Below are 27,777 nucleotides of genomic sequence, written 5' to 3'. Positions count from 1 at the left end.
ATTAAAAAGAAAAAAAATATATATATATGAGAAACAGTGCAGCCCAGCCAAACCAAACGTGGTGGAGAGCTACGAACTGAGTTTACGCGCAGGCAGGAAGAGCGAGGCGCTGTCAGGAGACCAGGGCCCGGGAAATAGCGCGGTCTCTCCAGCGCACTGGGCGTGGTCAGAGGCGGGGCCGCGTCATGACGTCCACAGCGGAGCCCCGCCTCCCACAGCGGCGCGAGATCCGAACGCGCCGTCAGCCATCGCGGCGGCCGCGGAGGCGCGCGGTGCCTGGCCGCCATGAGACACAGGGCGTCTGAGGAGGAGGCCTGCGGCGTGTGGCTGGACGCGGCGGCGCTGAAGAGGCGGAAGGTGCAGGTGGGGCGCCCTCGCTGAGGCCACACGCGGGCTCTGGGGACGCCCGAGGGGACGGGGTCGGGCCGGAGGGCGCCGGAGTCGCCCTGTGGCCTGCCGGGAGAGGCCAGCAGGCCGGGGGTCGGGCCCAGCGTTAAACGAGCGTCTGCGGGTGCTGGAGACGGTAATTACCAGCGAGGGAGGGCGGAGTAATCCAGGTTCCCCCAGTTAGCTCGTTACCGACCCGTCTGAGGTAATTGTGGTTTAGCAGTTTATGCTGGCCGTTGTGCCTAGGGTTTCAGGGAATGTCACCTTGCTTGGTACAGCCGTATGGTAGTGTCGGTCCAGCTTAGGCAGAACGTGATAGGTCACCTTCAAGAGGAAGGTGATTTTGCTGATGAAAACATTGGAAGGTTTTTTTTCTTTAGTTTTTGTTTTGAACCAATGTCTCTGTTATGTAGCTTTTGCTATTCCAGAACTCAGTATGTAGAGCAGGCTGGCCTTGAACTCAGAGATCCACTTGTTACGGTGTTGGGATTAGCGTGTGCTGCCATGCCCAAATGAAAAATTGAGGATTTTTAAAGTCATCTTACAACCGAAGTCATTCTTCCCCCTCCCCCAAGATAGGGTTTCTCTGTGTAGCCTTGGCTGTCCTGGAACTCACTCTGTAGACCAGGCTGGCCTTGAACTTGCTTCTGCCATCCAGGTGCTGGGATTAAAGACCAGTACCACCTGGTTGAAGTCATTTTTTGAGGCCTAACAAATTTTCACTTATTTTTTTTTTTCCTCTTAAGAACAGCTTTTGGAACAGGTATCGATGTGCTCTGTAATTTAAACATTCAGTACATACCTTGGGACATACTCCTGTCTTTGCTTTGAATTAATATATAACATAGATAGTATTACAGATATTACTATATATAACATAGTAATATACAGGAATACAGTAATATATATGCACACAAGTATCTTTTTTCCTTTTTACAAATAGTGTAATATACACTGTTTAGCAATTTGTGTGGGTGTTTAGATTTATTTTGTTATTTTAATTATGTGTATGTGGGATATTTACACATGAATGCAAGTGCCCAGAGAGGTCAGAGGTGTGAGAGTCCCCCCTGGAGTTTGGGTTGCAGACAATTAATTGCAAGCCACCTGATGTGGGTGCTGGGAATTGAACTCCGGTCCTCAGGAAGAATAGTATGCGCTCTTAACCAATAAGCTATCTCTCCAGACCTCCCATGTCTCACGGATGACTTTGGAGGTGAGCTGCAGCTGCAGACATTTGTGAACTACCTGATGTGGGTGCTGGGGACTGAACTTGGGTCTTCTAGAAGAGCAGCAGTCTCTCTTAACCACTGGGCCGTGTCTCCAGGCTGCAACTTGTTTTTACTTCTTGCCTCGTGAATCATGTTTTCATAGAGCTGCATTCATGCTTTCGTCATCTTACATATGCAGAATGCCACTCATTGTATGCAGTAACAGAATACCATAGACTGGGTGGCTTCAACAACAGAATTGGCTTCCTCAGTTTAAGGACTGCAGGTGGTCTGGTGAGCTTGTGAAGGATGCTCTGGTAGCATTGTGCCGAATGACTGTGTGGGGAAACAGCAGGCTCTCTTGTGTCATCAGAGGCCCACCCTCGACCTCATTCAATACTAATTACCTCCCAAGGCTCCATCTCCAAGTACCATCTCATTGGGAATTAATGTTTGAATATATGAACTCCATGTGACCACAGTTCAGCCCATAGCGTGGGTGTGTGTGTATGTGTGTGTCTCTATTTGTCTCTGTCTGTGTGTCATTCTGTAGTTTTTCAGTAGTCCCTAATTGATGAAAAGTTGTCTTCCAATGTTTTTGTTTGTTTGTTTGTTTCCTCTGGGTAGCCTTGGCTGTTCTGGGCTTGCTTTGTAGACCAGGCTGGCCTCAAAGACCCGAGTGCTGGGATTAAAGGTGTTTGCCACCTTGCCAGCCCATCTTTTGCTATTTTAAACCAGCTTCTGAGCTTAGTTCACTGGCATGTGACTCAAGCTGGAGGCAAAAGGATTGCATATTTGGGGCCATCTGGGTATGGACGAGTTCCAGGTCAGCTTGGGCTACCACAGTGAGACTGTCTTGGGGAAAACAGCAGCAAAACAACCATAAAACCCAAAAGCTGTTTCTGTGATGAGTGTTGCACAACCGTCTCCCCTTGCTGTATGCATCTGTTGTTTGGTGTCCTTTGTAATTATTACTAGTTTTGTTTGTTTTCTTTCTATGTAGCCCAGATTGGCCTGGCACTCACTATGTAGACCAGGCTGGCCTTGAACCTTCTTTGAACCTCCTGCTGAGATGGGCGTGTGTTTATAATTTACTTAGAGAAAACAGTAAATGCTAGTGTTCCTTGGGGCTCTATGAGAGCAGGCTGCTGTGGTTTGTGGACCGGAATGTGTAGCAGAAGACAATCCAGGGCTTGTGAGTGCCATCTAAAGGGGGGAGTAGCATTCAAGAACTGACCTCTAACCTGTGGGGTCTGACATCATCTGTGGCTCATGGTGTCACAATGAACCGAGTTAGAGAAAACTTAGCTGGCGTTTGCTGCTGGATTGCTTGCTAGGCTGTGAGAATAATATCTACACTAAACATTTACTGTTGGATGTGTGTTTCCTACTACATTCTCATAAAACACTTCAAATACAAGGGAAGAACACTTCTGCATCTCTCTCTTTTTTTAAAATAAGATATTTATTTATTTATTATGTATACAGTGTTCTGCCTGCAGGCCAGGAGAGGGCACCAGATTTCATTATAGATGGGTGTGAGCCACCATGTAGTTGCTGGGAATTGAACTCAGGACCTCCGGAAGAACAGCCAGTGCTCTTAATCTCTGAGCCAACTCTCCAGCCCCACTACTACATCTCTTTTAACAGAATATAGAAACCTGCTTCTTCTAGGGTAGCACTTAGAAAGGCACACAGGGATAGCTACTGACCAGCTTTGGAAGGCCTGCCTCTCTACTCCTGGTTCTTGAACAAGACTGCTGTTTTGGAGAGAATGAGGATGGCATATTGTTTAGCCTGTATTTAGAGTGAGTTTAGATCTTACTTGTTCTCACTACCACAAGCATGCAGCACTGGCCTCACAACCTAGGCTTTGGTACAGCGGATAGTGGTTATTTTCTTTCTTTAATTGAAAAAGTATTTAGCCAGCCATGGTAGCGCAAGCCTGTAACCCAGCATTTAGGAAATGGGGTGTAGGAAAATCAAGAGTTCAAGGCTTCTGGGCTACATGACACATTCATCTCCATACATATAAAAAGAAAACCAAACAAATAATATTGAATTGTTTTAAAAACAAAAATCCTCACTGGTGGCAGCTACAGTTAGCAGATTGGCATCTTCAAGATGTGTGTGAGTAAAGTAGTCCCCCTAATCCAGTGGGTATTTGAAACCTCAGTACTTGACCCTGTATGTGTTGTATTTTTTTCCTGTAGCTATATACCTATGATAATTTGTTTTGTTTTGTTTTGTTTTGTTTTGAGATAGTATCTCTACAATCTCTCTACATAGTCCTGGCTGCCCTGAAACTCATTATGTAGATCAGGCTGACCTCTGCAAAGTACTGGAATTAAAAGTATGTGTGCAACCATGAAGGGTAGGATTTATTTTTTAGCTATGTGCGGGCGTGCGTGTGCGTGTCTGTGTTGGTACATGTGCACATGAATGCGAATGCCTGTAGAGTCCGGAGATCCTCTGGAGTGAAATCAAAGGCAGTTGTGAACCTCTGTAGGTCCTGGAACCAAACTCAGGTGCTCTGGAAGTCAGCAAGTGCTCTTGACTGAGTCATCTCTACAGCCCTTATTAAGAAAGCATCTTAGCCAGGCGGTGGTGGCCCAGGCGGTGGTGGCTCATGCCTTTAATTTTTGCCCTTGGGAGGCAGGGGCAGGGGCAGGGGCAGGGGCAGGGGCAGGGGCAGGGGCAGGGGCAGGGGCAGGAGCAGGGGCAGGAGCAGGGGCAGGGGCAGGAGCAGGCAGATCTCTGAGTTTGAGGCCAGCCTGGGACAGTCAGGGGCTACACAGAGAAACATTGTCTCGAAGAAAAAAAATAATAAATCTTGTGTAGTGCAGGTTGGCCTTGATAGCATATGGAGTCAAGGATGAACTGCTCTCCCCTCTATCTTCTGGGTGCTGGACGTTAGGCATGTCCATTATACTCTGTTATCACATTCAGTGCTGTGTGAATTCTAGATGAGTGCTCTGCCAGCTGCCCCTCATCTCTAGCCTAAGGCTTTACCTTATGAAGAACAATAATAGAAAAAGTAACTGTAACAGTATACTGTGATAGTTAGGCAGATGTGGTTGCTCTCTTTCAGCCCCCACAGGGAGAACAGAATATACAGTATAAATGCACCAGATAAAGATAAAGCTAGAGTAGGGTGGTGCAGAAATTGACTTAGGATTGTTTATTTCTGTAATTTCCACTAATATGTTAGACATGAGTTGCTGTGAGAAACTGAAACAAGAGAAAACAGACTCTTGATTAAGGGAGGTGCTTTCCCCACACTTGGGTTACAGCTACTCACCTTCCACATAAGACCTACAAGTTTTATGACAGTGTATTTCAAAAGGCTATTTAATTTACATTACTTTCAAGTTTTATCTTTTAACTATGCTTCCTCTATATAAAAACATTGAAAAATTTTTCAATCCCCAGTACCCCCAGCACTGGGGATTGAATCTAGGGCCTCACACAAGCCAGGCAAGTTCTCTACGACTGAGTTCCATTCCCAGCTTTTTTATCCTTTTTTACTTCATATGCATATGTGTATGTATGTATGGGCACATGTGTCCCTGTGAGGTCACCAGTCCTTGTGAGTCCTTAGAAAAAAATTTTATTTTCCTACACATTAAAGAGATAACACAAATTTAAGATTAACATTTGCTGTCTTCATAGTGTTATATTTAAATGTCATTATAGCTAAAGAAAGGACATGATCAGGAGAAATGGAATTGTGAACATACAGAAATCTTGGCTGAGTCATCACTGGTTTCTAGGCCAGCATGGGGGAACGCTGAATGCTATCCTGATACTTGGCAACTTCATCAGCGTTCATCCAGCCAGCACATTCTCTGCTGGGCTCTCAGATATTTTTAGAATTCTTCCCCCCATTCTTCTTCCCTTCCTATCAGTTTGTCCTTGGATTGAACATAAGGCCTTGCTGTACTAGCCTCTTGGGTGGTATTCAAGCCCTCTACCACCTACTATCTCATCAGCTCTGTCCCACAAGGTCTCACTATGTTCCCAAACTCAAATTTCTCCAGCCTTGTTTTTCTGCAGGCTGGGATTATGAGAGTATGTCCCAATGCCTAGCTTAGAGTCACATTTCTTACCCTGTCCTCCACATGAGCCAGAATGACCCTCTGCTCAGTTAACTATAATCCATCTCCTCAGAGCAACCATAAGCTCCTGTAAGTTCCTTGTGCACTCTAGACATGTGTGTGCTCTCATGCTGCTCACCCTTCACCCGGTCCATTTCTTTGCCTCATTCTGCTCCAGCCATACCCTCCTTGCTGTTCTTCGGGCCCCTCTGCCTGGTGCTTTTGCATTTCTCCCCTCCACGGTGGATGGATTAGACAGTTATGTGCTCTGTTCTGCACTTGCTCAGATCCTCTTTTTAACAGTGAGTTCTTCCTTAGCCACCACAAAACAGGAGCCTTTGCCACTCACTCCTCACTATCTTTCCTTCATTTTACATCTGGCATACAATATGCTTTGTATTTAACTTGTCCATTTGTTGTATTTCTCTTCATTAGAATGAAAGGCCCTCAGGTAGTCTTTCAAACAGTTCTCTCAGTAAATATTATCTGCTGAGTGAATGAACAAATGTGTGCCAGCTTTGCTCTCTCTGCTACTGTAGTAGTGTCTTACTCCCTCATTCTGAGGGATGAGTGGGAGGACTTTGAGCTCTTTTGGGTAAAAATAGGCTGGGATCTCAAGGAAAGTTTTGCTGTTGGAGTGTTTAATGCACTTCCTTTCTGATACTACATCATTTCTTTTTAATAGAGAAGAAAAGCCTATTTCATTAAATGGAAAGGTTTCACAGTAATAGAGTCCAAGATGGCAGCACTTGCAGGATCTAGACCTATAGTTTGGCAAATGTAATCGAGTCTTAGGCTTTATGTTATCTGGCATCCACTTTAGTTAGAAATTACATTTTCTCATGACAAGTGGAGCCCCTTAACTACATGACAGTTTCCAAGTTTGTACCCTACTGGGAACCCCTGAGTTCCTCAGTGTGGTCAGTGCAGTTACCTGCCTTATACAACTGTTTGCTGTGACCAGTTCCCTGTGGAAAAGCCAGGTGCAGCCTGTCTGACTTCTTTGCTGATATTCCTACCTAACATTGACTGGGTGCTAACCATATGACCTCTTAGAACTCATATCTGCTTGCCTTAAGCCCACCACTTGAAACTCTCCAAGGAAAACTTGTTTGGATAATGTCCGGGACTCATGTAAAAGGCATTGACCCCATGGGTCCCTCTCTTTTCTCCTGCCTTGGGATTATAGTCATGCACCTCTATGCCCAGCAAAGAATAAAATCAACACCCCCGCCCCCCCCCCCATGCTGGCTGACCTCCAATTTACTGAAGATAGCCTTGAACTAATCATCCTCCTGTTTCTACCCCCAGTGCTGGGATTACAGGCATGTGCCACCATGCCTGGTGTGGACAGGCTCTCTTCAGCTGTGCGGGTACACATAGAGGCTGTCTTTAATTTGAAATAGGGAGAATCAGCCAAAGGACTTTATACCTGAGTCCTTCTCTGATCTCAGAATCTTTACCATTCCCCTGAGTGTTCAGTAGATCCCCAAGGCCAAAGATATTCTAAGACAGCTATAGCTGACAGCAACAATGTCTGACATCACTCTGAATTTCCTTTAGCTCCTGCCAAAGGTGACTGGTGGTTTGAATGAGATAGTCCCATAGTCTCTGCCATTTGAACACTTGGTCCCCAGTTGGTGGTGATGTTTGGGGAGGCTTGGGGGCCTTGTTAGAAGAAGTGCGTCACTGGAGGCAGGCAGGTTCAGAGACTTGACCATTTCTAGCTACTGCCCTCTTCACCATGCTTGCAGTTCAAGGTGTGAGCCCCCAGCTTCCAGCTACCATGCTTATTGCTTGCTGCCATGCTTCTAGACAACAGACTTCAACCCTCTGGGGTTATAAATTCAAATAAAATTCTGTAAGTTGCCTTATTCAAGGTGTTTTAGCATTAGAAAAGAAACTAATAATGACTAACTTAGCAAACATGTTCATTTATTTATTTATTGCACTGTGTAGTCCTGGCTGCCCTCGAACTCACAAAGTAGACCAGGCTGGCATAGAACCCAAGAGAACTTTGGCTGAGTGCTGGGCTCAAAGGCCTATACCACCTACCCTGGCTATAAAAAGCTTTATTCTCAGATGTCTTGCCAATTGAGGGCATAGAATTTTCTGACCTGTAGTTTTCTGAAAAGTTTCTTTATAGGATTTAGCATATCTATAGTAACTATTTATTAATAGTCTGCTTTCTCTTCCAAGCTCAAACTTTACCAGGGCAGAGTATCTCGAGTATCTTGCATCCAGATAGATGCTCAAGCATCATTCACAGTATTTCACATGTTTAAGCTCTGTTCCCATAAAGTTGAAAGACCATATGTTGGTGTGGACTTCTTATCATGTGCTGGCTGGGGTCTAAGAATGAGGATTTCTAGGGTGCAAGGCAGAATGGCATTTTAGTTTTGGGATTCAGGTTATAGGTCAAGATATTCACAGAATTTTTCCCAAATTCAAATTCCAAGTAAAGCCATAAGGACCTCCCTCTTTCATGGAAAAATGTAGTGGTCACATTAGCAGGAAAACATATGACACTGAAACTCATAATTGATCGTCTCACCAGGGTTGTGGGAACTCCAGGGTCTGAGCCTTCTGTGAGCTCTGGGAATCATCCATTCAGCCTGCAATTCCAGCTGGCCCTTTTCCCTAATACACGTGGACTTGAGGGGTAGACTAAAGGGATCTCTGCAGAGGTCTGGAAGTCGTTTCTGAACTGCAAATCCTACCTCAGCTGCCTTAAGTCCTAACCTAAGAATGACTTGGTTCATGAAGACTGCAGTGCACATGATGGATACACACTGACCTGGAGAGTGACTCCAAGCAGAAAGCTTGGGAAGCCTGCTGTGGTCTCCTCCTCTTTTTCCCAGTTCTTCACTGCTTTGCTGTTCATGGTGTTTTGGGTTTTTGTGGGGTGGGTTATTTTTGTCTTCTAATTTTAACTTTTATGTGTATGAGTGTTTGCTAGCATGTTTATCTGTGTACCACTTGTGTACTGATAGAGGCCAGAAGACATTGGATCCCCTGGGACTGGAGCTGCAGGCAGTAGTGACAATCATGGATGTGCAGGCTCTCTAGAAGAACAGCTAGTGTTAACTGCTGATGTCTCTCCAGTTTGCGTTGTTTGCGCTTTTAAATATTTGGTTTGTATGTAGCCTAGGTTGGCCTTGAACTTGCTATATCGACCAGTCTGATCTTGAATTTGGAGACATTCACCTGCCTCTGCCCTCCTAAGGCTGGGATTAGAAGTGTGTTCCACCATACCTGGCAAAAAAATCTGCTTTTTAAGTTTATCTTTGCTGCAGTTTTCTGGTGTGTAATTGAAAGATAGAATCTCTACAATCTCGTTTTAACCACTTGAAAATGCCTCCATCAGATCCATCTGTAAGGCATTTTCTTATTTGTGATGAATGGAGAAGGGCCCAGCCTGTTGTGGGTGGCCCCATCCCTGAGCTGGTGGTCCTGGGTTCTGTAAGAAAGCAGGTTGAGCCAGGTGGCGGTGGTGCACACCTTTAATCCCAGCACTCTGGAGGCGGAGGCAGGTGGATCTCTGAGTTCGAGGCCAGCCTGGTCTACAGAGTGAATGAATTTCAGGAAGCCAGAACTACCAGGACTACACACACAAACCCTGTTGAAAAACAATACAAAACAACACCCCCCCCCCCCAAAAAAAAAAAAAAAGGAGAAGAAAGCAGGCTGAGTAAGCCAGTAAGCAGCACTCCTCTGTGACCTCTAAATCAGCGCCTGCCTCCAGGTTCCTGCCCTGCTTGATTTCCTTTGGTGATAAGGGCAATGTGGAAGCATAAGCCAAAACAAAAAAACCCTTTTCTCCCGAACTTGTTTTTTGGTCGTGGTGTTTTGTTGCAGCAACAGAAACCCTAACTAAGACAAGCTCCTTGTTTATTTTCTTGATGGTCATTCTGACAAGGGTTGGGTGGAATCTCGGAGTAGGGTTTTGTTGGTGGTGTTATTTGTTTTTTTGCCTTAAGCCATTTTATTGAGAGAGAAAACACTCTTGGCCCACAGACATAATTTAACAAAACCAGACTAGAACAAGCCCATGTCTGCTATCGAGACAGTGTGTGTAGGCAGAGGGGCCTGGTTTCTCAACCCGGAGGCAGGGTCTGTAGCATAGCCTGGTTTTCAGAGATGGCTCCAGGGGACAAGTCTGTGTATTTGCAGGCAGAACCTCGGGACAGATGGACTGGGTAAGGTCTGTAGTTGGTGTCCGTTTTGGAGATTACTGCCGGAGGTTGATCCACATGACAACCTGCTGCTAATGCTGCCAGGTCGATAAGGACATTACCCAGCTCCTCTTGGCAGCCATGCTTGAGGACCAGGCTCTGCATCAGACTTCACTGAATGAGTTCTGCTGGTTCGTCCACTTCTCCCACCAAGAACAGGCGCAGGTCCCAAGGCTGGGGGAACCGCTTCCAGTCCTGCTCAGCAGCACACTGCATGGAGACATCATGTCCTCTACCGAGGGCTCCTGCTGAAGCTGAACGGCCGCAGTGGCAATCTTCTTGCCCCACATCATCCCGCCCAGCTCAGAGTAGGTTTAATTTGTATTTCCCTAATGACTAAGGACAAAATATTTATTGACAATTCACATTTCTTCATTTTAGAATTCTATTCAGTTCCTTCACACATTTTAAATTTATTTTTGAGGCAGAAGGTCTCGATAGTCCTGTCTTGGAGCTCACTGTGTAGACTATGCTAGCCCCTAACAGAGATTCTCTGCTGCCTCTGCCTCTCACGTGCTGGGATTAAAGTCTGTGTGGCTATGTGCATGTGAGTGCAGATACCCACAGAAGCTACAGGAGTGACTTTGCAGGCTGCCTGGTATGGCAAACAAATTCTGGTCCTCTGCAAGAGCAGTATATGTTCTTAACTGCAGAGCTATCTCTACAGCTCCTCTTGATTGGGCTTATTTTCTTATTGTTTAGACATTGGACCTCTTGGTACTTTATACATATTCTTTTTCATATACATATGTATATATAGTCAAATACATATAGATGGCAGATTTTTTTCTCTTTTCCTGTAGACTCTCATTCAACTGTTTCTTCACTATACAGAAGCTTTTTTATTTCATTAGGTCCCAATTGTTTAATTGATTTTATATTCTGAACAACTGGAGTCTCACTCAGAAAGTCCCCATCTCTGTCTGTATGTTAAAGTATTTTCAGCTCTTACATTAAGATCTTTGATCATTTGGAACTGATTTGTGTTGAGAGACGGAGGCCTAAGTCATTGTTTTACCATTTGTTCAAAAGGTTATCTTTTCTCCAGTTTGTACTTTTTGGCATCTTTATTAAAAAATCTGGTGGCTGTAGCTGCATGGGTTGATGTTGGGTCTTTGATTCTGGCCTATTAATCTGCATTTGTGTTTTTGTGCAAATACCACGCCGTATTTATTACTATGCTTTGACACATAACTTGGAATCTGGTGTGGTGAGACCTCCTGTGTTCTTTTCCATCAGGGCTGCTTTGCTGCCCAAGGCTTAGTGCTCCTAAGTGAATCTTAAGGTTCTTTTCTCTCCTGTGAAGAATGTTGTTGGTGTTTTGTTAGGTTTTCAAGACAGGGTTTGGTTCTCTGCAGTCTTGGCTGTCCTGGGCTCACTTCATAGACCAGGTGCGTCCTGGGTTCATTTGGCTTGCAGTTTGAGGGGACAGTACACTGTGGCAGTGCCGTCCTGGCAGTAGCGTCTTGGGGCGGTTGTCCACCTTGCATCTGCAGTTAGTAAGCGAGCGTGACTGCTGTGGCGCAGCTAGCTTTCCCTTTGTCCTTGCTGCCGCCTATTTTGAGTGAGTCTTCCCAGCTCAGTTAGGATAATCCTGTGCAGGTCAGAGCTAACCTAATCTAGATAATCTGGATAATCCTTTCCTGGTGTGCCCAGAGCTTTGTCTCCTAGGTGACTTTTAAAGTCCTGTCAAATTAAGCCTCCAGCATGATGCCACACACCTGTAATCCCAGCACTCTGAGAGCAGAGGCAGGAGGATCTCTGAGTTCGAGGCCAGCCTGGTCTACAAAAGTAGTCCAGGACAGCCAGGGCTACTCAGAGAATCCCTGACTCAAAAAACAAAGAAAATAATAAACCCTCCCCCCCTAAAACTCCTGGCAGATTGACAATACTAATGACCTTAGATAACCATTTTCATGATATTAATTCTTCAATGGACATGGGAGATCTTTTCATCTTCCATTGTCTTCAATTTCTCTGAGTGTTTTATTAAAGTTTCCATTATAATTATGGAGAACGTTCATTTATTTGGTTAAGTTTATCCCAAGGTACTCTTTTTTGTGGCAATTTTGAATGTGATTTCTTCCTTGGTATTTTTGTTATTGATATATAGAAAGGCTACAGATGTATGTATGCTAATGTTTTATCTCACCACCTTGCTGAAAATGTTTATCAGTTCCTAGAGTTTTCTGATAGTGTGTAGGGTCTCTGTGTATATAGTCATTTCATTTACAATTAGGGATGCTTTGACTTTTTCGTATTTGTATCCCTTCCATCTGCTTCTCTTACTGCTCCAGCTAATTCTGTTGGCACTGGTTAAGAACAGAGAAAGAAGACACCTTTGGCTTGTTCCTGATTTTAGTGGAAATGCTTGAAGTTTTTTCTCATGTCACATATGCTGCCTCTATGTTTAAGAAGAAAAATAAACATAATTTATGTTTCTTCTATTCTGAGTTTCTTCAGGACTTTTACCATAAAGGTATGTTAGAATGATTTGAACCCAACCCATGTGGTTCTGTGGCCATGTTAATATTTGAAAACTATTGAAAATGTATTGATTGCTGGTGCAGAATTATTTCTAAATCTAAAGGAGAATGCTTTATCTTTGGATTCTTTGATAAATACTCTTGTCAGCCTTACTGAAATAACTTTAGGAAACTGGAAAGACTGGGCTAGTTGGAAAATGTGATTCCTGGCGTAAGGACTCATCAAGATGGCAGGAAGCAGTGGGAGGTGATGTCTGTACAAAGTACGGTATGAATTTACCCCACAGGGAGGAACTAGTATGCTTCCAAGAGTCACTGATGATTAGAGTAACAGAGTCAATTCTTTTTCTCCCTCAGACACATTTAATGAAACCAGGTACCAAAATGCTGACATTGCTTCCTGGAGAGAGAAAACGTAGTATTTCATTTACTCAAAGAAGAGGCACTCGGCAGACCAGTATTACATCCTTTGTCACCTTACAACCAGGTATGGTGACACACCTAGAAATATTTCATTATTTGAGGAGCAGAACAAGTGTGTCCATGTATCTGTGTGAGAGCATTTATGAGCTGTAGCTGTAGCTTTGGAAAAGCAGTATTAGTGTACATGTGTTTATACTTGTGTTTTGCTGTTCTGTTCTGCTCCATCTAATTTTAGGTATTTGTGTTCCTCAATTGAGCAATGAGGAAGGGCATACTTGAGAGCTGTCTCAGAGCAGGTGGGAGCATACAGAGCCAGTTCGGTGGCCCCAGAACGAGTGCTCCCACTCTCAGGTTGCTCATGATTGCTCTGTGAAAACTTACTGTGCACTGTTCTTCATCCTCCAAACAAAACATAAATACTTTTGTTTTATGTAACAAGGGAAATGTCCCCACCCAGAAACTCACTCCAAAAACCACTTTTCCCAGTTACAAAATTTGGGTGTATTTTATATACTCTGTTGAATATTGAATTCTTAATAAAAGTGAAGATTCTCACAGAACAGTTTTCACAGTGTAACTTGTTAGAGAAGGAAAAAATAAAAAGAACCTACCATTCTGCTTTTAAAAATTTTATCTTGATAGAAGTTGAGTGGATTGGGAATCCTGTTTCATTCATCCTTAAGAAAAAACAGGATTCACCCCACACTCAACGAAATGGATAGGCTAGACACTAGTTTGCTTTCAGTTTCTAACTGGTTCAGCATTCTAGTACTTCATTGGGTTTCCCATGAAATGTCTGACTTGTGGAGGAACTACATTTATTTTTATAATCACCAGAAAATTTTAGTTTTATAGTTAGTTAATATGATTTTTATGTCCTCACAAAACAAATGTTTGAGAACATTTCCTCAAGGATATTATTTGGGTATGTGGTTAGCTAGAGCAGGATCATTGTTTAGTAAAAACCATAGTAAATAAAACAGAAGCAAAACTGTTCTGCTGTGTGTTAAAAACCACATAATAAAACCCAAACTGGAGAAGCCGGCTATGGTCTGACTACAAACCTTATTTGACATATCAGGTAGAGGGTGGGTCACTGGAAGCTTCCACATATTTGAGTCCGGAAATTCTAGAAACATTTCAGAAGTTCTAGAGCATTCAGCAGAGCCCTAAGACTGAAAACAGGCCTCTTAAGTCATGAAGTTCTTTCAAGAGGCTAGACCCCTGAACATGGTAGTAATAGTAGCTGATACTGGTTTTCAAAAATCCAACAAAATCCTGCAGTTTTCGTAGTGTAATGATTTATCGTTTCATTAGGAATGGCAAATGGTGGTAAACAGAGGAACATTTTCTCTCTTGAAGAAAAGCAGATCAACAAAGAGTGCAAGAGAACTCAGCTAGACTGTTCGGTCCAGCAACTGGGGGATGATTGCTTGGTATCACCTTTGGCCACGTCAACTCCTGCCAACATCCAGGAAGCTGGACATTCTCCTCAGTCTCCCCGGATTTCTAGCTGCCACAGTTTGGAAACACCGTCTTTGACTATGGTATCTTTGCCCCAGCCTGATGTCCTGATGGGCGCTGGAGAGGGTAAAGCCTCCCTGGCACCTTCCTTCTCCCGGTATTTGGAACGTTCTTATCTGACGGATCAAAGGGAAGCCAAGAGGAAAAGTGAATGGCTTCATGGATCCGAGACAAACTGTCCAGGCATGGGAAGCCACATCAGACCATCTTGGGGTAAATGCCATCAGCCCTTGGACGAAGCTGAAGTGGGGAAGAGGGGACCTGCCAAGGAAAACAGGCCAGCTCCTGTGCATCTTCAAACCTACAGGTTTGGGTCCTTGAGTAGGAACAAACCACTATCGGTGACAAAAAGCCCTCGTCCTCTTTCTATATTTTCCTGGGACAGTGAAAGGAATGACAAGGACTCCTGGAGTCAGCTTTTCACTGAGGATTCCCAAGGCCAGCAGGTCATTGCCCACAACACTAAAATGCCTTTCCAAGATGTAACCAATGCTAAGAATCAAGGCTTGGGGCAGTTTGCTGACAGGCCTCAGGCTCAGTGCCAAGATGGGCCTGCTGGGTTACATCTGCAGCCACACCTGCTCTTTACCCAGGACTCAGAAGGCAATCAGGTTATCAAGCATTAGCTGTAATGTTTAGGTGAGTGTGTCTTGAAATCGCAGAGATGGAACAAAGTGGGGGAGGGGGCTGGGTAGAGATGAGGGTTTAGGAGAGGCCAGGTGGGATGAAGCAGCTGTCATTTTGGAACAGTTTCCTTTTGGCATACTTCCCCTCAAGGTGATTGGGGCATTCCATGAATGAATGTGATGAGGACTGAGACAGCAGGACATGACTAACCACTGAAACCATATCCCAGTTTACATAGCTGCTACTCTGCCCTTCCAGAGGCCTTACAGCCTTTGATTGTTATGTATAGATGTGTGCTCTTTTTATCTTCGGACCACTCCAGCATGAATGTGGGACCATTATTCCCAACCGCATTTTAAGAAATGCCTACATCCCCAATCCAGGTATGTGGCACCCGTGGTGGGGGAGAGCATATGGCAGATGATCATCTTGTTTTAAATTGTTATCTATACATTATTAATCTATGCTTGGCTCAGCTGTTGAGAGCACTTGCTACTCTTGTGGAGGACCCAGGTTTAGTTCCCAGCACCCACGTGTCAGCTCACAACTGCCTGGAACTCCAATTCCCTGGGATCTGATGCCTTCTTCCAACCTCTGCAGGCACCAGGCACACAGCACACACATGGTGCACAGACATACAGGCAAAATGAAATAAATTTTTAGAGAGATGGCTCAGTGGTTAAGAGCACTGACTGCTCTTCTAAAGGACCCAAGTTCAATTCCCAGCACCCACATGGCAGCTCACAACTGTCTCCATTTCCAAGGGATCTGACACCTTTACGCTGATGCACATAAAATTAAATTAATTATTAAAAAGAAAAAGAAAAAACTAAAAAAAAAAAAAAAAAAAAAAAAAGAGCACTGACTGCTCTTCCCAAAGTTCCAAGTTCAATTCCCAGCACCCACAAGGTAGATCACAACCATCAATAATGTGATCTGATGCCCCCTTCTGGCATGCAGGCGAACATGCAGATAGAGCACTCATCCATACATTAAATAAATACATCTTTAAAAAAAAGTTGTTTGCTTTATCTTTCCCTTCCAGAATCTGAGCTATGTAACAATGCAACTTCTGTGAGGGAAGGGGGAAGTTCCCTTTGCAAAACGGACTTAAGGTTAATGTCTAGAAAGCTGACTCTGGTGGTAATTAAAACAAAATCTATACAAGGAGTACTGGACCAGCCTGGGCTAGAATGACATTCTGCTCAAAAAGAAAAGGCAACATGAGTGTGAGTACAAGTGCACACGTGCCACATCAGAGCACAACCTCCAGGAATGATTTCTCCTTCATGTAGATTCCAAACTCAGGTCATCAGGCTTGAGTGCAAGCACTTTTACCTACTAAGCCATCTTGCCAGCCCATGTCAACTTTTTAATAATTGTCACTGCCCTGAATTCAACCAATCAAATCTGATTTTGCCTATATTCTCTCCAAAGCACCACTGTTTATGTGGCAGTTGATGCAAACCACATTAACTTATCAAGTGTAATTGCTTTTATGAGTTTTGGAACAAAACCCCTTAGAACAAGATGTATGGGTGTGTGAATATGTCTGTGTACCTCATGTGTGCCTGGTACCCATGAGACCAGAAGAGTGTGTCAGATCCCTGGGTCTGGAGGAACAAATGATTATGAACAGCCATGTGGGTGCTGGGACTCAAACCCTTGTCCTTCAGAGGATTGCTAATCTTAACTTCTGGATAATTTCTCCAGCCCCAGGAAATTTTCTCCAAGGGCAGGGGTTCTTGACAGATAAGTACATTGTGATTCATAACGGTAGCAAAATTAGAGTTATAAAGTAGCAACAAAATTTTATGGTTGGGGGTCACAAGAGAACTGTACTAAAGGGTCACAGCATAAAGTTCACATAAGCTGGGCAGCAATAGTGCATGTCTTTAATCCCAGCACTTGGGAGGCAGAGGAAGGTGGATCTCTGAGATCTTGTAGCCTACGAAGTGAGTCCAGGACAGCCAGGGTTGTTACACAGAGAAACCTTGTCTCAAAAAACCCAAAAAGTTCACATACCTTAGAATTACAGGTGCCCTCCCCACCAAAAGCTGCTGTGGTCAGAACTCAGATGAACAATGAAAAGATGCACCATTTCTCCAAGTCCTTCATTTAATATCAGGTAGTGCTTCAACTCAAACACGCAGTATTCATACCACAGAGAAGGGCCCTGAGGGCACCCGAGTCATGCATGATGCAGTAAATAAAATCTTGGCCCAACCCAGAGAAATCAGTCATTGTTCTAGAATAAAAGATGTTATGCTCTTTTCTCTCCCCATTCCTCCTTCCTAGATAAACTTAAGTCCATGGGAGAAAAAAAGTTTGAATCAGTAGAACCGATGAGGCCCTGGAGGGTAGGTCTTGTAGTTTTATAAAATATGTTTAAGAAAAAATAGGCCAGGCTTCCCTGCAGATCCCAAGTAGTGGCTGGTCCAGTGGCCTGACCTATAGCTGGAGGGAAAGGATGACTGCTGGGCTCTCGTGTAGGTCTATGATGGAGCAGCGTAAGATCTTCCCTGTGAACAGGAACACAAACGGCCACTCCCTCTTAGCCCTGTGTTGTTGCAAAGAAGCTACTGAGAGTGAGTGACAGCTGTGCACAAAGTGTCCAGTGAGACCAATTATGGAGTCTAATACAGTGAATTAAGTCATTTAGGGCCCATTTTCACAGAGACAAAAACAAGAAACTTCACCTCTTAAAGCAGAGATGCTCCACCTTACCCGATTACATGTAACAAATGCCTCATCTCAAACCAGACATTAGCTTCTGCCAAGGTTTAAGGCAGGAAACACACAATCCAGCTCTTCTCTTCCAGCTCAAGCCCTAGTCAGCAAGACTTGCAGATTTCTAATGGAGACAGACATCTGCAGCGAGGAAGGCAGCTATTGAAGGAGTTCAGGAGCAAGAGACTGAGTTTGCAGAGTCAGAGCTGTCAATTTCCTTTTCTACTGATGTCTTCTTCCTTCAGGGCAAACTTCTTCCTAAGGATCTCAGAGATAAGTACAGCAGGGTCTTCTTCCTTCAGTAAACTCCGACTCCTGGAGACAGAACGAGCTTGTATGAAGTACTTGCTTTGTTCTGGGTGCTGCTCTATGTGCACCTTCCTGCATCGTGCCAGCAACTCTCTGAAGCACCTGCCAGTGCATGTTCCCACTCCACGAGAAGATTCAGCATGCAGACCCGAAGTCACAGTTAACATCTGGCCTGGACCCCATCTCTTAACTAGAATGGGTATTTCTTACACAGCTACAAAAATATGGGTAAAATGAAGGCCCATCCATTTGTTGGAGTCCAGATCTTATCTCAAGAGGGTCTGCAGTCGATGGCCCAACCATTCTGACCTTACTAGTTCTGGAGAGAAGACATCCTGCAGGTAGTCTCCCACCATCTTCCCTTAAGTGAGATGGGTTTGTTGTTGTTTGTTTTCCGTAAGAGATCAAAATCATGGCAAAACATTTATATTATAAGGAACTGTGGGAACAAAATGAACTCTATGGGAGGGACACATTTATCCAGAACAACATTCTGGATGCTCTGTATTGTCTTTGAGGCAATACACAAAGGCCAAGATTGACTTTAAATCCAAAAGCACAACAAAGAAAAGATTGTCTTTGGTCTAGCACATATCTGAACTTTTGCTGACCTGGCTAACTGAACCATTCTTGGTTACTTCTATCAGAGAAAAGATGCCAGGATACATGTGGGAGAGGCTTGGCCAAAGTTTTAGATATAATTTGGTCTAAGAAGCCAAGTAATAGAAGTTGACCTGGTGACAAATGTCTGTACTTCCAGCCCTCATGAAGCAGAGGCAGAGGCAGAGGATTGCAAGTTCAAGATCAGCCTGAGCTACAGAGCAGGAGGCATGTTTTAGAACACGGACTAAAAAGAGGAATCAGGGCCAACCAAAACAAGGTGAGACAGCAGCTCAATTTGGGGAAGTGAGAGGTCAAAGAACCCTTATGGGCCAGATAGGAAGACCAGCGTGACTAGTTTCTTGCCCAGCACTAACAAGGACAGCTCTATCCTGGGCACCTGTCACCAAGGTCAATCTCCAACTTAGGTGCCCAAGAACAAGGTCGTCTGTAGAGTGACTGCGAAGGGCAGGCTTTCTCAGGCACTTCTAGAGCGTGTCTACCAGGAAGCTCCAGGGGCTCTGACAGTGGCCTTGCTGCAAACTTCAGGCCTGTCCAAATCCTCTCAGATTTGAGCACAGTCAACCACAGCTCCATTCCCTGGGCATTCTGCTTTGATGAGCCTCATGGGTACAAATTGGGAGGTACAGGGGTGGCTCTCAAAAATTCAAGGCCAAGATCTATAAATTGAGTTTAAAACTAGCCACAGCTTCACAGTGATACTGTCTCAAAAACAACAAAATAACCAATACCTTAGATCTGAGCAGTTTTGATGGGCAGCCAGATTTATATGAATCTTAAAAGGTTGGTACTTAAGCTGGGTTGTAGTGGCACACACACACTTGGCAGGCAGAGGCCGGCCTAGTCTACAAAGGAGTTCCAGGACAGTACACAGAGAAATCCTGTGTTGAAAAACCAAAAACAAATACTTGGTTCTCAAGTCCCTGAACTCAGAGGTTTTGCATTACAGAGTACTGTATGAGAGGGAAGGCACCTACAGAAGCCAGAGGTGTAAGATCCCCTGGAGCTGGAGTTGTACTGTGGATACTGGGGGTCAAATGTGGGTCCTTTGCAAGCACACTATGTGCTCTTAACCATTAAGCCATCTCACCATTTAAAAATAAGACCTCTAACTATAAAAATGTCCTTCCACCTAAAAGTCTACTAGCTTGAGATACCACTATGTCATATAAACCCCCAGTTTTGAAGGATAGGGCATAGGAAACATGGTAGCTAGCAGTATGCAAACTAAAAAGCCACTGAGTCTTTTCTTAAACGTGTGTTGGTGTTTTGCCCACATATATGTATTTGGTGACAGCAGATTCCTTGGAGCTGGGATTGAATCTGGGTCCTCTGAGGAAGTACCCTTAACCAGTGAGCTTTCTCCAGCCCCTTAGCGGTAGTTTGATCACTTGACTGAGGTGACTTAATAGAACAAATGCAAAGTGTTGCTTTTTCCTCAAACTAAATCTTAATCAGAAAGCGTTATGAATACAGCAGCATGACTACTCATCATGAGCCAGGAGTGACTGAAAGATCACTGGAGCTCCTACCAGATACTCACAGGTCTTGGCTCTGTTTTATCCGGTGAAAATCCTTCAGGATGCCCATCATGTCTGCAAAGCTGCTGGCCTTGGACAAAGAGATGCAGTCATCCTCTTCAGATGAGCTGCAGGTAGTTTTGTGTTCTGGTTTGCAACATTCAGGGCTGGCAGAACAAAGCAGGGGGATTGTTGGGAGCTCAGGTACCTCTACCTCAGTCTCCTCAGTGATGTCACTAATGACAAAGGAAGTTGTAGAGTGCAATGAGGATCCAAAGCAAGGCAAAGGAGAAGAGATGGTTGAACTTCCTGGAGATAAGAAATCTGGCGTTAATGAAGCCGAAGCTGAAAGAGAAAACAATAGGCATAATGGACGTTGAGACGCAATGTAGAGATGAGATCACAAACACTGCCTACAGAACACACTGATTCTGAGTGCCACGGGTGGGATATCCCCAAGGGAGTCTTCCCCACTTTACTTCCCACTGAGGGCTCCAATTAGGCAGAGAAGCACTGGCTTTTTGAGTGTCCAGGACAGAAACCCCGTCCCACAGAAGTCACGACTCCTAAATGCTCCCATTGAACAGCAGGCTGTAGGTTGGAAGGCCTGTTTTAAAGTGAAGCCAAGCAAGGTGTGCATTTCCCACACCTGTCATTTTCTCAACTGTGATGGCGTTTTGATATTTTGAATTTTGCTATTTATGAGCTTGAAGCGTTCTAGACAAAACTTCCCCATTTAATTGAGACAGCTGTATTCAGGGTTCCTAAGAAATGCTGCTTTGTCACATTCTAAAGTGTTGTTTTAATTTATTACATTTACTTATTGTATGTGTGTACATAGAGGTTTACCAGAGTAGGTCAGAGGACAACTTGCAGGAGTCTGGTCTTTGTTCCACTATGTGGGTCCTAGGGATGGAACTCAGGTAGTTAGGCTTGGTGGCAAGTGTCTTTACTTACTGAGCCATCTCAGTGCCCCACATAGTATTACTTTTATGTGTTTTACTAGCTGGTAAGGTTTAGAGCATCTTGAGGGAAAGCTACCTATTGGTTGTCTATGACTCTGGTCAAGACAGGCTTCTATTGCCAGTGGCTCTGCCTAAGCTGTACTGAGAAAGCCGCACAGAGAAGTACTCTGTAGAAAGGACAAGGAGAGGGAGATAGGAAATTAACAGGATATGACTCATGGTGCTGATGAGGAATTATCAGTAGGTTTTTCGGGTTCATGGGATATGAGATCTTAAAGATACCCAGAAGCAAGTTATTAGGTTTTGTGGCTGAGAAAAGGAATTTGCTCATTGTCACTGGTTAACTTAAGGGTTTGCTCCTAATCAAACCAATCAATAAAAAAAATGACTAGCAGACACCTTCCAAAGGACATTACAGGGCATGTGGGCCTCCGGTCAACTCTAGAGCCCTGTGTAAGTCTGTTCTCATCCTTAGCTCAATAATCTGGGGCAGGGGAAAGGACAGCCTGCCAGTCTGCATCCTCAGTGGAGTTCCTACCTGCATCTGCTGCCACTATTTTAGCAATCTGACTTCGCAAGTGGCTTAGTTCATCCTGCAGCTCAGTGGTACGGCTTAGGGCAGGCAGGGCTGGCTTCTTCAGGGCCAGGAGCCTCTCCTCAGACCCACGCAGATTGGGCACTGAGGCATTACGTTGTATGACAATCAGAGGGCTGGGCTTCCAGGTGTGTCTTAAAGGGCGCGTGTCGCTCCTGGGCCAGAGAAAGAATATGCCTTACTTCAGACATCTGGCCCCTATATGTCCCTGATTAAATTCCTTCACCCCACAGGTCCTACTCCTCTTTAAGCCCACAGCTCTCATTCTTATTGCCACTCAGCCTCATAAGCACCCTCCTTGCTGACTGCCCCTTCTGGTAGAAACTCCCCATCAGGAGCAGAGCAGCTACTGCCTCAGCTACCTGACCCGAGCATATGTTTCCTCTTCATCTGCAGCAATCCAGGCAATGTCAGCCAGAGTAGGGACTGGAGGTACATCTCTCAAACACAGGTCAGAGATATTGGGCAGAGTCTGTGGGAAAGCAAAATTTAACATTTACCCAACATGAGAACTACTCAGATTAATGCAAAATGGGACAGCTAGTCCAGCACGTGGTGAGGAGGGCTTCCTAGAGTGATGGGAAAAACTTCCTGGTTACAAATCAGGCTTTTTAGTGGGACTGGCCTGAATTGTCCCCTCCCCAATTAATGTGTTGCCTGCATGTATGTCTATATACCGTGCTCATGCCTGGTGCCTACAGATGCCAGAAGACAGTGTCAGATCTTCTAGAACTCGTGTTACACACAGCTGTGAGCTGCCGCCCTGTGAGTGCTGGGAATCAAATCTGGGTCCTCCCGAAGAGCAGCTGCTGACCATCTCTTCAGTCTCATACACTAATTATTTATACCACACATACATACTACTATGAAAAGCCTGTGTCCTTAATGTCTTTGCTCAGCAGCATCTGGACAATGGTCTAGTCAAATGTGGGGAAACTTCCACAGTCACACTCCACAACTTTACTTCCCTTTGTTTCTAATGCTTCTGATTATGCAGGTCCTTGCCATGGTCTTCTGACAGTTCTGGATACTGTAGTAATGAGACACCTGTTTCATAACTATATACTTCTACCCTGACACCACTTCTAACTCTGGAATCAGTTCGTACAGAGACTACAGCTATCATCACACATATATAAGCTTGCTCTTTCACTTTTCTTTCTTTCTAGGTCCATGCCCTCATGCATGTATTTCTGCCTCTGCCTCCTCTGTGTGCCAATAACGCTTTTGTGCCTCTGCTTCCTACACTCAGCACCTAAACATCTAACACAGAGCTGGTGTCTCACCAGGAGTTCTTGATGGAGGCAACTAGCTTTAATGAACATTTCATTTTCTACCAGAGGAGCAGGTAGAGACCTCATCCAGACAGGAATCTCTGCTGTAGAGTGGATGCTAATGCCTCCATAGACATAGGTTAGACTGTAAAGCAGCCCAGTAATAATAGAATGTCCATATTTGGACAGAAAGAGGAGTATGGGGATTTGAGGCCTCAGAGAAACACTAAAAATAGAGGCCAAGTGGCCCACTCAAAGGGCTGGTAAGAAAAGCAGGTCTACTCTAGAGTCACAGCACTCATGTAGAGAGACACACAGGACAGATGTCTCAAAGCGCTGATGTAAGTCATCTGGAGATTTGGTTTAGCAAAGGCTTTTGGGTCTGCTTTGATAAAATGCATTGCTGGATGCTTAGAAAACAGGAGCCACTTAGCAGCAACAAAGACGAGATGAAAGATTATCAATTTATAAAGCAAAAACTGGGACTCTGACTGTTGTGGTCACACATCTGTACAAATGAGAAAGGTACAGTGACCAGGATCTACTATAAACACTCAGTAAATGAAAAAGTGCCCGGGAAAGTGGGCAAAAGCCCTGGCAACTGACAAGATATCTGCAGCACAGAAGCAGCCTCCGCCCGCCCCCCCCCCCCCACTCTGACCCTTTATTTTCCTTGCGCTCCCAGGACACTCACCTCAAAGGATGCCCGGGGACAAGGTTTCAGGGGCAGATTGGTCCCAATTCTTCTTACCACACTCCGAGCAGCCCCATGCGGCTTGTTTTGCCAGATTGGGATAGTCTAGAGAAGACAGACAGACAACCCAAAACCTCAGAGTGAGCCAAATACTGTTCCTCGCCTTTTCTCCTCTAGAGGTGAGTCAAGTCAACTGTCAGGACCAGTCTACACCTGCTGCTGCTAAAGTAGTCAATGGTTGGGAAGGATACAATAAGCTGTACAGACAGTTCTGGTTCCTCTGTACAAAAAGGTAAAAAACATGGACTCCAAAAAGGAAGCAGGATGACAGCTCTGCTCAAATTCCATGGCTTCAGCAAAAAGCCAAAATGAACTGGCGTCTCAGGGCCTTGTACGGTTCTTAAACAAGTACAGTATTCAGCCCCCTACCTTTGGACTCCTTACCACATTGGCTTCCATTCCTGATATTTCAGCCAGCTCCTGCACTTGAAGGACAAGGCACCCACTGGGCAGCTTGGGAAAGCTGGAGGTATGACTCCTTCATATCAGGCCATTTCCAGGAGCATGATATTTCCTTTCCTGTGAAACAACCCCCAGAGAGGAGGGACTCAGTGGCCACAGAACAAGGCTCTGCAGAGCCATGACTGAAACCAGCACCTCTAGTGTGTAAAGGAAGAAAAGCAGCCTGCCCTTATTGTCATTGGCTTTTCTAAACCCAGACCCTTACAGGCTATGTTTCAGACTTGCTGAGAAAACTTCACCAATGGGGAAACTTCCAGGCTCTAAGGTTAGCTGAGGCAAAGCCTCCAAGATGCAGATAGAAACTTTTGGTAGTTAAAAGCTCAAAGGAGAGCAAAACCAAGGACAGCACCCAAGCCTAAGCATTTATTCTTGAAAATGCAAGTGGGTAAGAATCAACAGCCAACTCATGTCAATTTCAGTCTACTGGCTATGTGGAAAAGAGCTTTAAGTGGTTATGCAGCGCCCCACACCCAGCTGCAGTCTGTCACAGAACCACACCTCCAGCCCAGAAGGCTCTTTTTTCTTTCTTTTTAAATTTTGGCTTACTCTATGACTGTGCCTAGTAATGCTTCTGGATGTTGCTTTCTTCGTTGGTAAACAGGAAAAGGAAAAGCTGCCATTTCTAGGCTACCCAGAGGGCAGTGAAATTGGGTGGGTGAAGTGCTTAACAAAATTTAAAGTAAGGCAGTTACTCCCGAATTTTAAAAATTCATTTATAAGGTTAAAGCAATACTCCTGACTACACTTGTCAGAGCTACCCTGGCATGGAGGTTCAACCAATGAGCTTTTTATGTCCATCAAACACAAGGATACCCACTAATCCAGGCCCTGTGCTGAGCACTGTAGACATGCTGGGGAGGATCAGAAAGTTATGCTTTTAAGGGACTTGTAAAGAAGACAGAGTAGAGCTAGAGAGATGGCTCAGTGGTTAAGAGTACTGTCTGTTCTTTCAAAGGACCCAGCACCCACATAGCAGCTCACTGTCTGTAATTCCAAAGTCTGACACCCACAGATATACATGTAAGCAAAACACCAATATACATAAAAACAAACTATTAAAAAGAGGATTACAAAAGGCAGAACAGGGGTCTGGTAATAAGGGCTTGCAGTGTCTGGAAGAGAAGTCACTGGGGAACCCAGGTCTGCTTCTTAACGGAGGTGCTCAACTGGATGGGCAGCACCCTCGTAAGGGAGAGCAGGAGTTCCTCTTCTTCCTTAGAGTTATCATCTTATGATACACAGGGAGAGAGGAAAGGACCTATCATTCCGTGGCTGTTCAGTGGACAGTGCCAAAAGTCTGCTATGTGCAGCCCTATTCAAGCCTACAAAGTCCCTGTAGCCAGACTTCTTGCTGAATGCCGTTAACTGTGCTACCCCTGTCATTACATCATCTCCTGTCTTCATCTCCAGAGACTCCAGCCGATCCCTTAGGTGATGGCAGATTTTAACAAACTGCTCATTCTGCTGCTCTGGTGTATCAATCTTTCCACTCTCTCCTAGACTCAACAGTCCTGACAGCAGGGCCTACCTAGTAGCCGGACCCCATCTTCCAGTTCTCTCCAGACAAACTTCTGACACTGTTTGGCAATTGCACATTTTGCATACCTTCTCCTTAGTCCTCTGCTATGGGCCATGCTGCTACCGGGCTATTAGTTCCCAATACGCCCCCTCTGAGCCCCAGTCTATACCACTGCCTCTGTGGGACCCAACAGAACCCTTCCTTGTCCGGCTCATCCCAGGCCCTCAGCACTCTGCTCATCCATCACGCCGTCCCTGGCAGCTCGGGTCCTCAGTCCACTCCGTAGCAGCCTGGATCACCTTCCAAGGCTGCTCAAGACAGAAACCAAGTAACCAATCGGGCCACAGCCCGGCCTCTGTCGGGCACCGGAAGCACACAGCCTTCTTGTAAGAAACCGCTGTAGGCGACACTAACTTAGCTTCGAAGCCCCGCCCCCCGCGTGCCCGCTAGACGCTCTCGCCTGTTCCGCAGACCAGGGTCTTCGCACCTTGGCCTGCCGTAGCCCCTTCTGCGGTGGCCGTGCACGCGTCTTTACGCACGGTCTCTCGGCAGACCCGCTCTGCTCCGAGAAGGGCCCCGACCCGGGAGTCCTAGGCCCGGGAGAAAGTTTGCCCAGCGGCCGGCCAGGCAAACCCTGGCCGCGGAGGGACCCGCGGAGCGCAAGCGGCCGGCCGGCCGCAGCACCTTGCGCGCTCAGCGACGCGCCCCCGCCCCCGCGACCCGGCCCGAGCCAAGGTCGGCCAAGTCCTCAGCTCAAGTGCAACGGCCCTTGGACCCACGGGCCGGGCCGGAGCGCGCAGGGGCCGCCAGGCCGGCGTAGGTCTCAGAAAGGCCGCGCGGCCCGGGCGCGAAGCCTGGTACCGCACTCCAACGGCTGGGTCGACCCCAACCGCGGGCTGCCCCGGCCAGCAACTCCACCTCAGGGCTAGTGAGCCCGCCGAGGGGGGCGGACAGCGGCGCCGCCCGCGAGAAGCTGCGCGGGCACAGGGAATCGCGCCCTCCCACCGCGCCCGCCTCCTGCGGTACCCCGCGCTCACCTCTGACTCCAGCTCCCCGACTCACCTCAGCCCCTCCTACCACAGCGGGCGGCCGAGCCCCGAGCGTCCTCACTTCCGCTCACCCTCCTCCGGAAGCAGTCGTTTGCGGCTGCGCGGCGAGCCACGCTCCCGGGAGAGGCGGGCCCAACAAGGGGCGGACGCGGGCTCTGAGTGGACCGCGTATCGTCAGAGGCCACACCCCCTGTAGGCCACGCCCCCGACCCCGGCCCTTCCAGCCGCTGAACTTTCCCTTTCTTGTTGCTTCCTGTGTTTGGTGTCAACAAACTTCTGGAAAGCGCTGGTCCGCCTGGGCGGCTGCTCAGCAGCTGAAATGGTGGATGCTGTCCCCACCCCTGCTGTCCCCACTCCTACCGCAAGTCTCCGAATCCTCGTCTTGGCATTTCAGCCCTTTCTGTCTAGTCTGGACTCGTCCCATTTCATGCTTCCCAGACACGCCCCTCACCCCTTCCCCCCCCAGCAAAAAGGGATGCTTTCGCCTTTGAGGCGTGCCCTCCAGCTTCGGGAGTAGCTTCCTTCTGTTTGAAAGCCCCTTCTCTCACACGTGCTTACCTGCATACACACGCGTGCAGTGTAATTCAGTTCGCTGATTAGATGGGTGGATTGGTGACACCGGGAGACTCAAGCTCACTCTGCTAGTCTCCATGAACACACACTCCCTCTCTGCCCGAGCACGTGGCTTTGCCTAACCCACCAGGTGCATTCCCCTGTCCCAAAGCCTGCAGCCCCCACCTGCCAGGGACAAATCTGTTGGATTCGTGGGTGGATAGCCCTACGCAGCCACAACGGGCACTACGCCCAGACCTGCCGTACTACGCCCATACACGCTTTCTTTCTCTATTGTCCTATTGAAATTGCAGTGACAGGTTGCTGAAGAACGGGTACTCTCAGAGAAGAAGCGTGTCCTTAGGTGACTGAGTTATATAAACATTAGAGAGTGAGTGTACTTACTTACACACGCCTACATAATGTAGTATACTCCA

At 46.0% G+C, this 27,777-nt stretch overlaps 2 protein-coding genes across 9 annotated transcripts; one reads left to right on the top strand and one right to left on the bottom strand.

Moving 5' to 3' along the window:
- The first annotated feature begins 229 nt into the window (after positions 1 to 229).
- On the top strand, positions 230 to 17,261 carry Aunip (aurora kinase A and ninein interacting protein). Of its 3 annotated transcripts, none has more exons than XM_060379326.1 (4): positions 241 to 363; positions 12,228 to 12,409; positions 12,774 to 12,903; positions 14,202 to 17,261. In XM_060379326.1, exons 2-4 carry the CDS (start codon positions 12,317 to 12,319, stop codon positions 14,987 to 14,989), a joined length of 1,011 nt encoding a protein of 336 aa, XP_060235309.1. In that variant the 5' UTR covers positions 241 to 363; positions 12,228 to 12,316; the 3' UTR covers positions 14,990 to 17,261. The 3 variants fall into 3 exon arrangements, with proteins under 3 accessions (XP_021499972.1, XP_060235309.1, XP_060235308.1); XM_060379325.1 differs by having other exon boundaries at positions 14,157 to 17,261; XM_021644297.2 differs by lacking the exon at positions 12,228 to 12,409 and having other exon boundaries at positions 230 to 363; positions 14,157 to 17,261.
- Mtfr1l (mitochondrial fission regulator 1 like) lies at positions 17,091 to 26,933 on the bottom strand. 6 transcript variants are annotated; one of them, XM_060379330.1, is made up of 8 exons: positions 26,802 to 26,914; positions 24,143 to 24,277; positions 23,699 to 23,803; positions 22,093 to 22,202; positions 21,674 to 21,885; positions 20,194 to 20,479; positions 19,382 to 19,531; positions 17,091 to 18,035 (listed from the first exon to the last, which is right to left on the bottom strand). In XM_060379330.1, exons 2-8 carry the CDS (start codon positions 24,155 to 24,157, stop codon positions 17,930 to 17,932), a joined length of 984 nt encoding a protein of 327 aa, XP_060235313.1. In that variant the 5' UTR covers positions 24,158 to 24,277; positions 26,802 to 26,914; the 3' UTR covers positions 17,091 to 17,929. The 6 variants fall into 6 exon arrangements, with proteins under 6 accessions (XP_060235313.1, XP_060235311.1, XP_060235310.1 ...); XM_060379328.1 differs by having other exon boundaries at positions 20,194 to 20,515; positions 26,802 to 26,913; XM_060379327.1 differs by having other exon boundaries at positions 20,194 to 20,515; positions 26,777 to 26,848.
- Positions 26,934 to 27,777: the final 844 nt, after the last annotated feature.

Source organism: Meriones unguiculatus, chromosome 3 (assembly GCF_030254825.1).
Source record: "Meriones unguiculatus strain TT.TT164.6M chromosome 3, Bangor_MerUng_6.1, whole genome shotgun sequence".
NCBI lineage: Eukaryota > Metazoa > Chordata > Mammalia > Rodentia > Muridae > Meriones > Meriones unguiculatus.
This window is presented reverse-complemented; position numbering and strand designations above follow the sequence as displayed.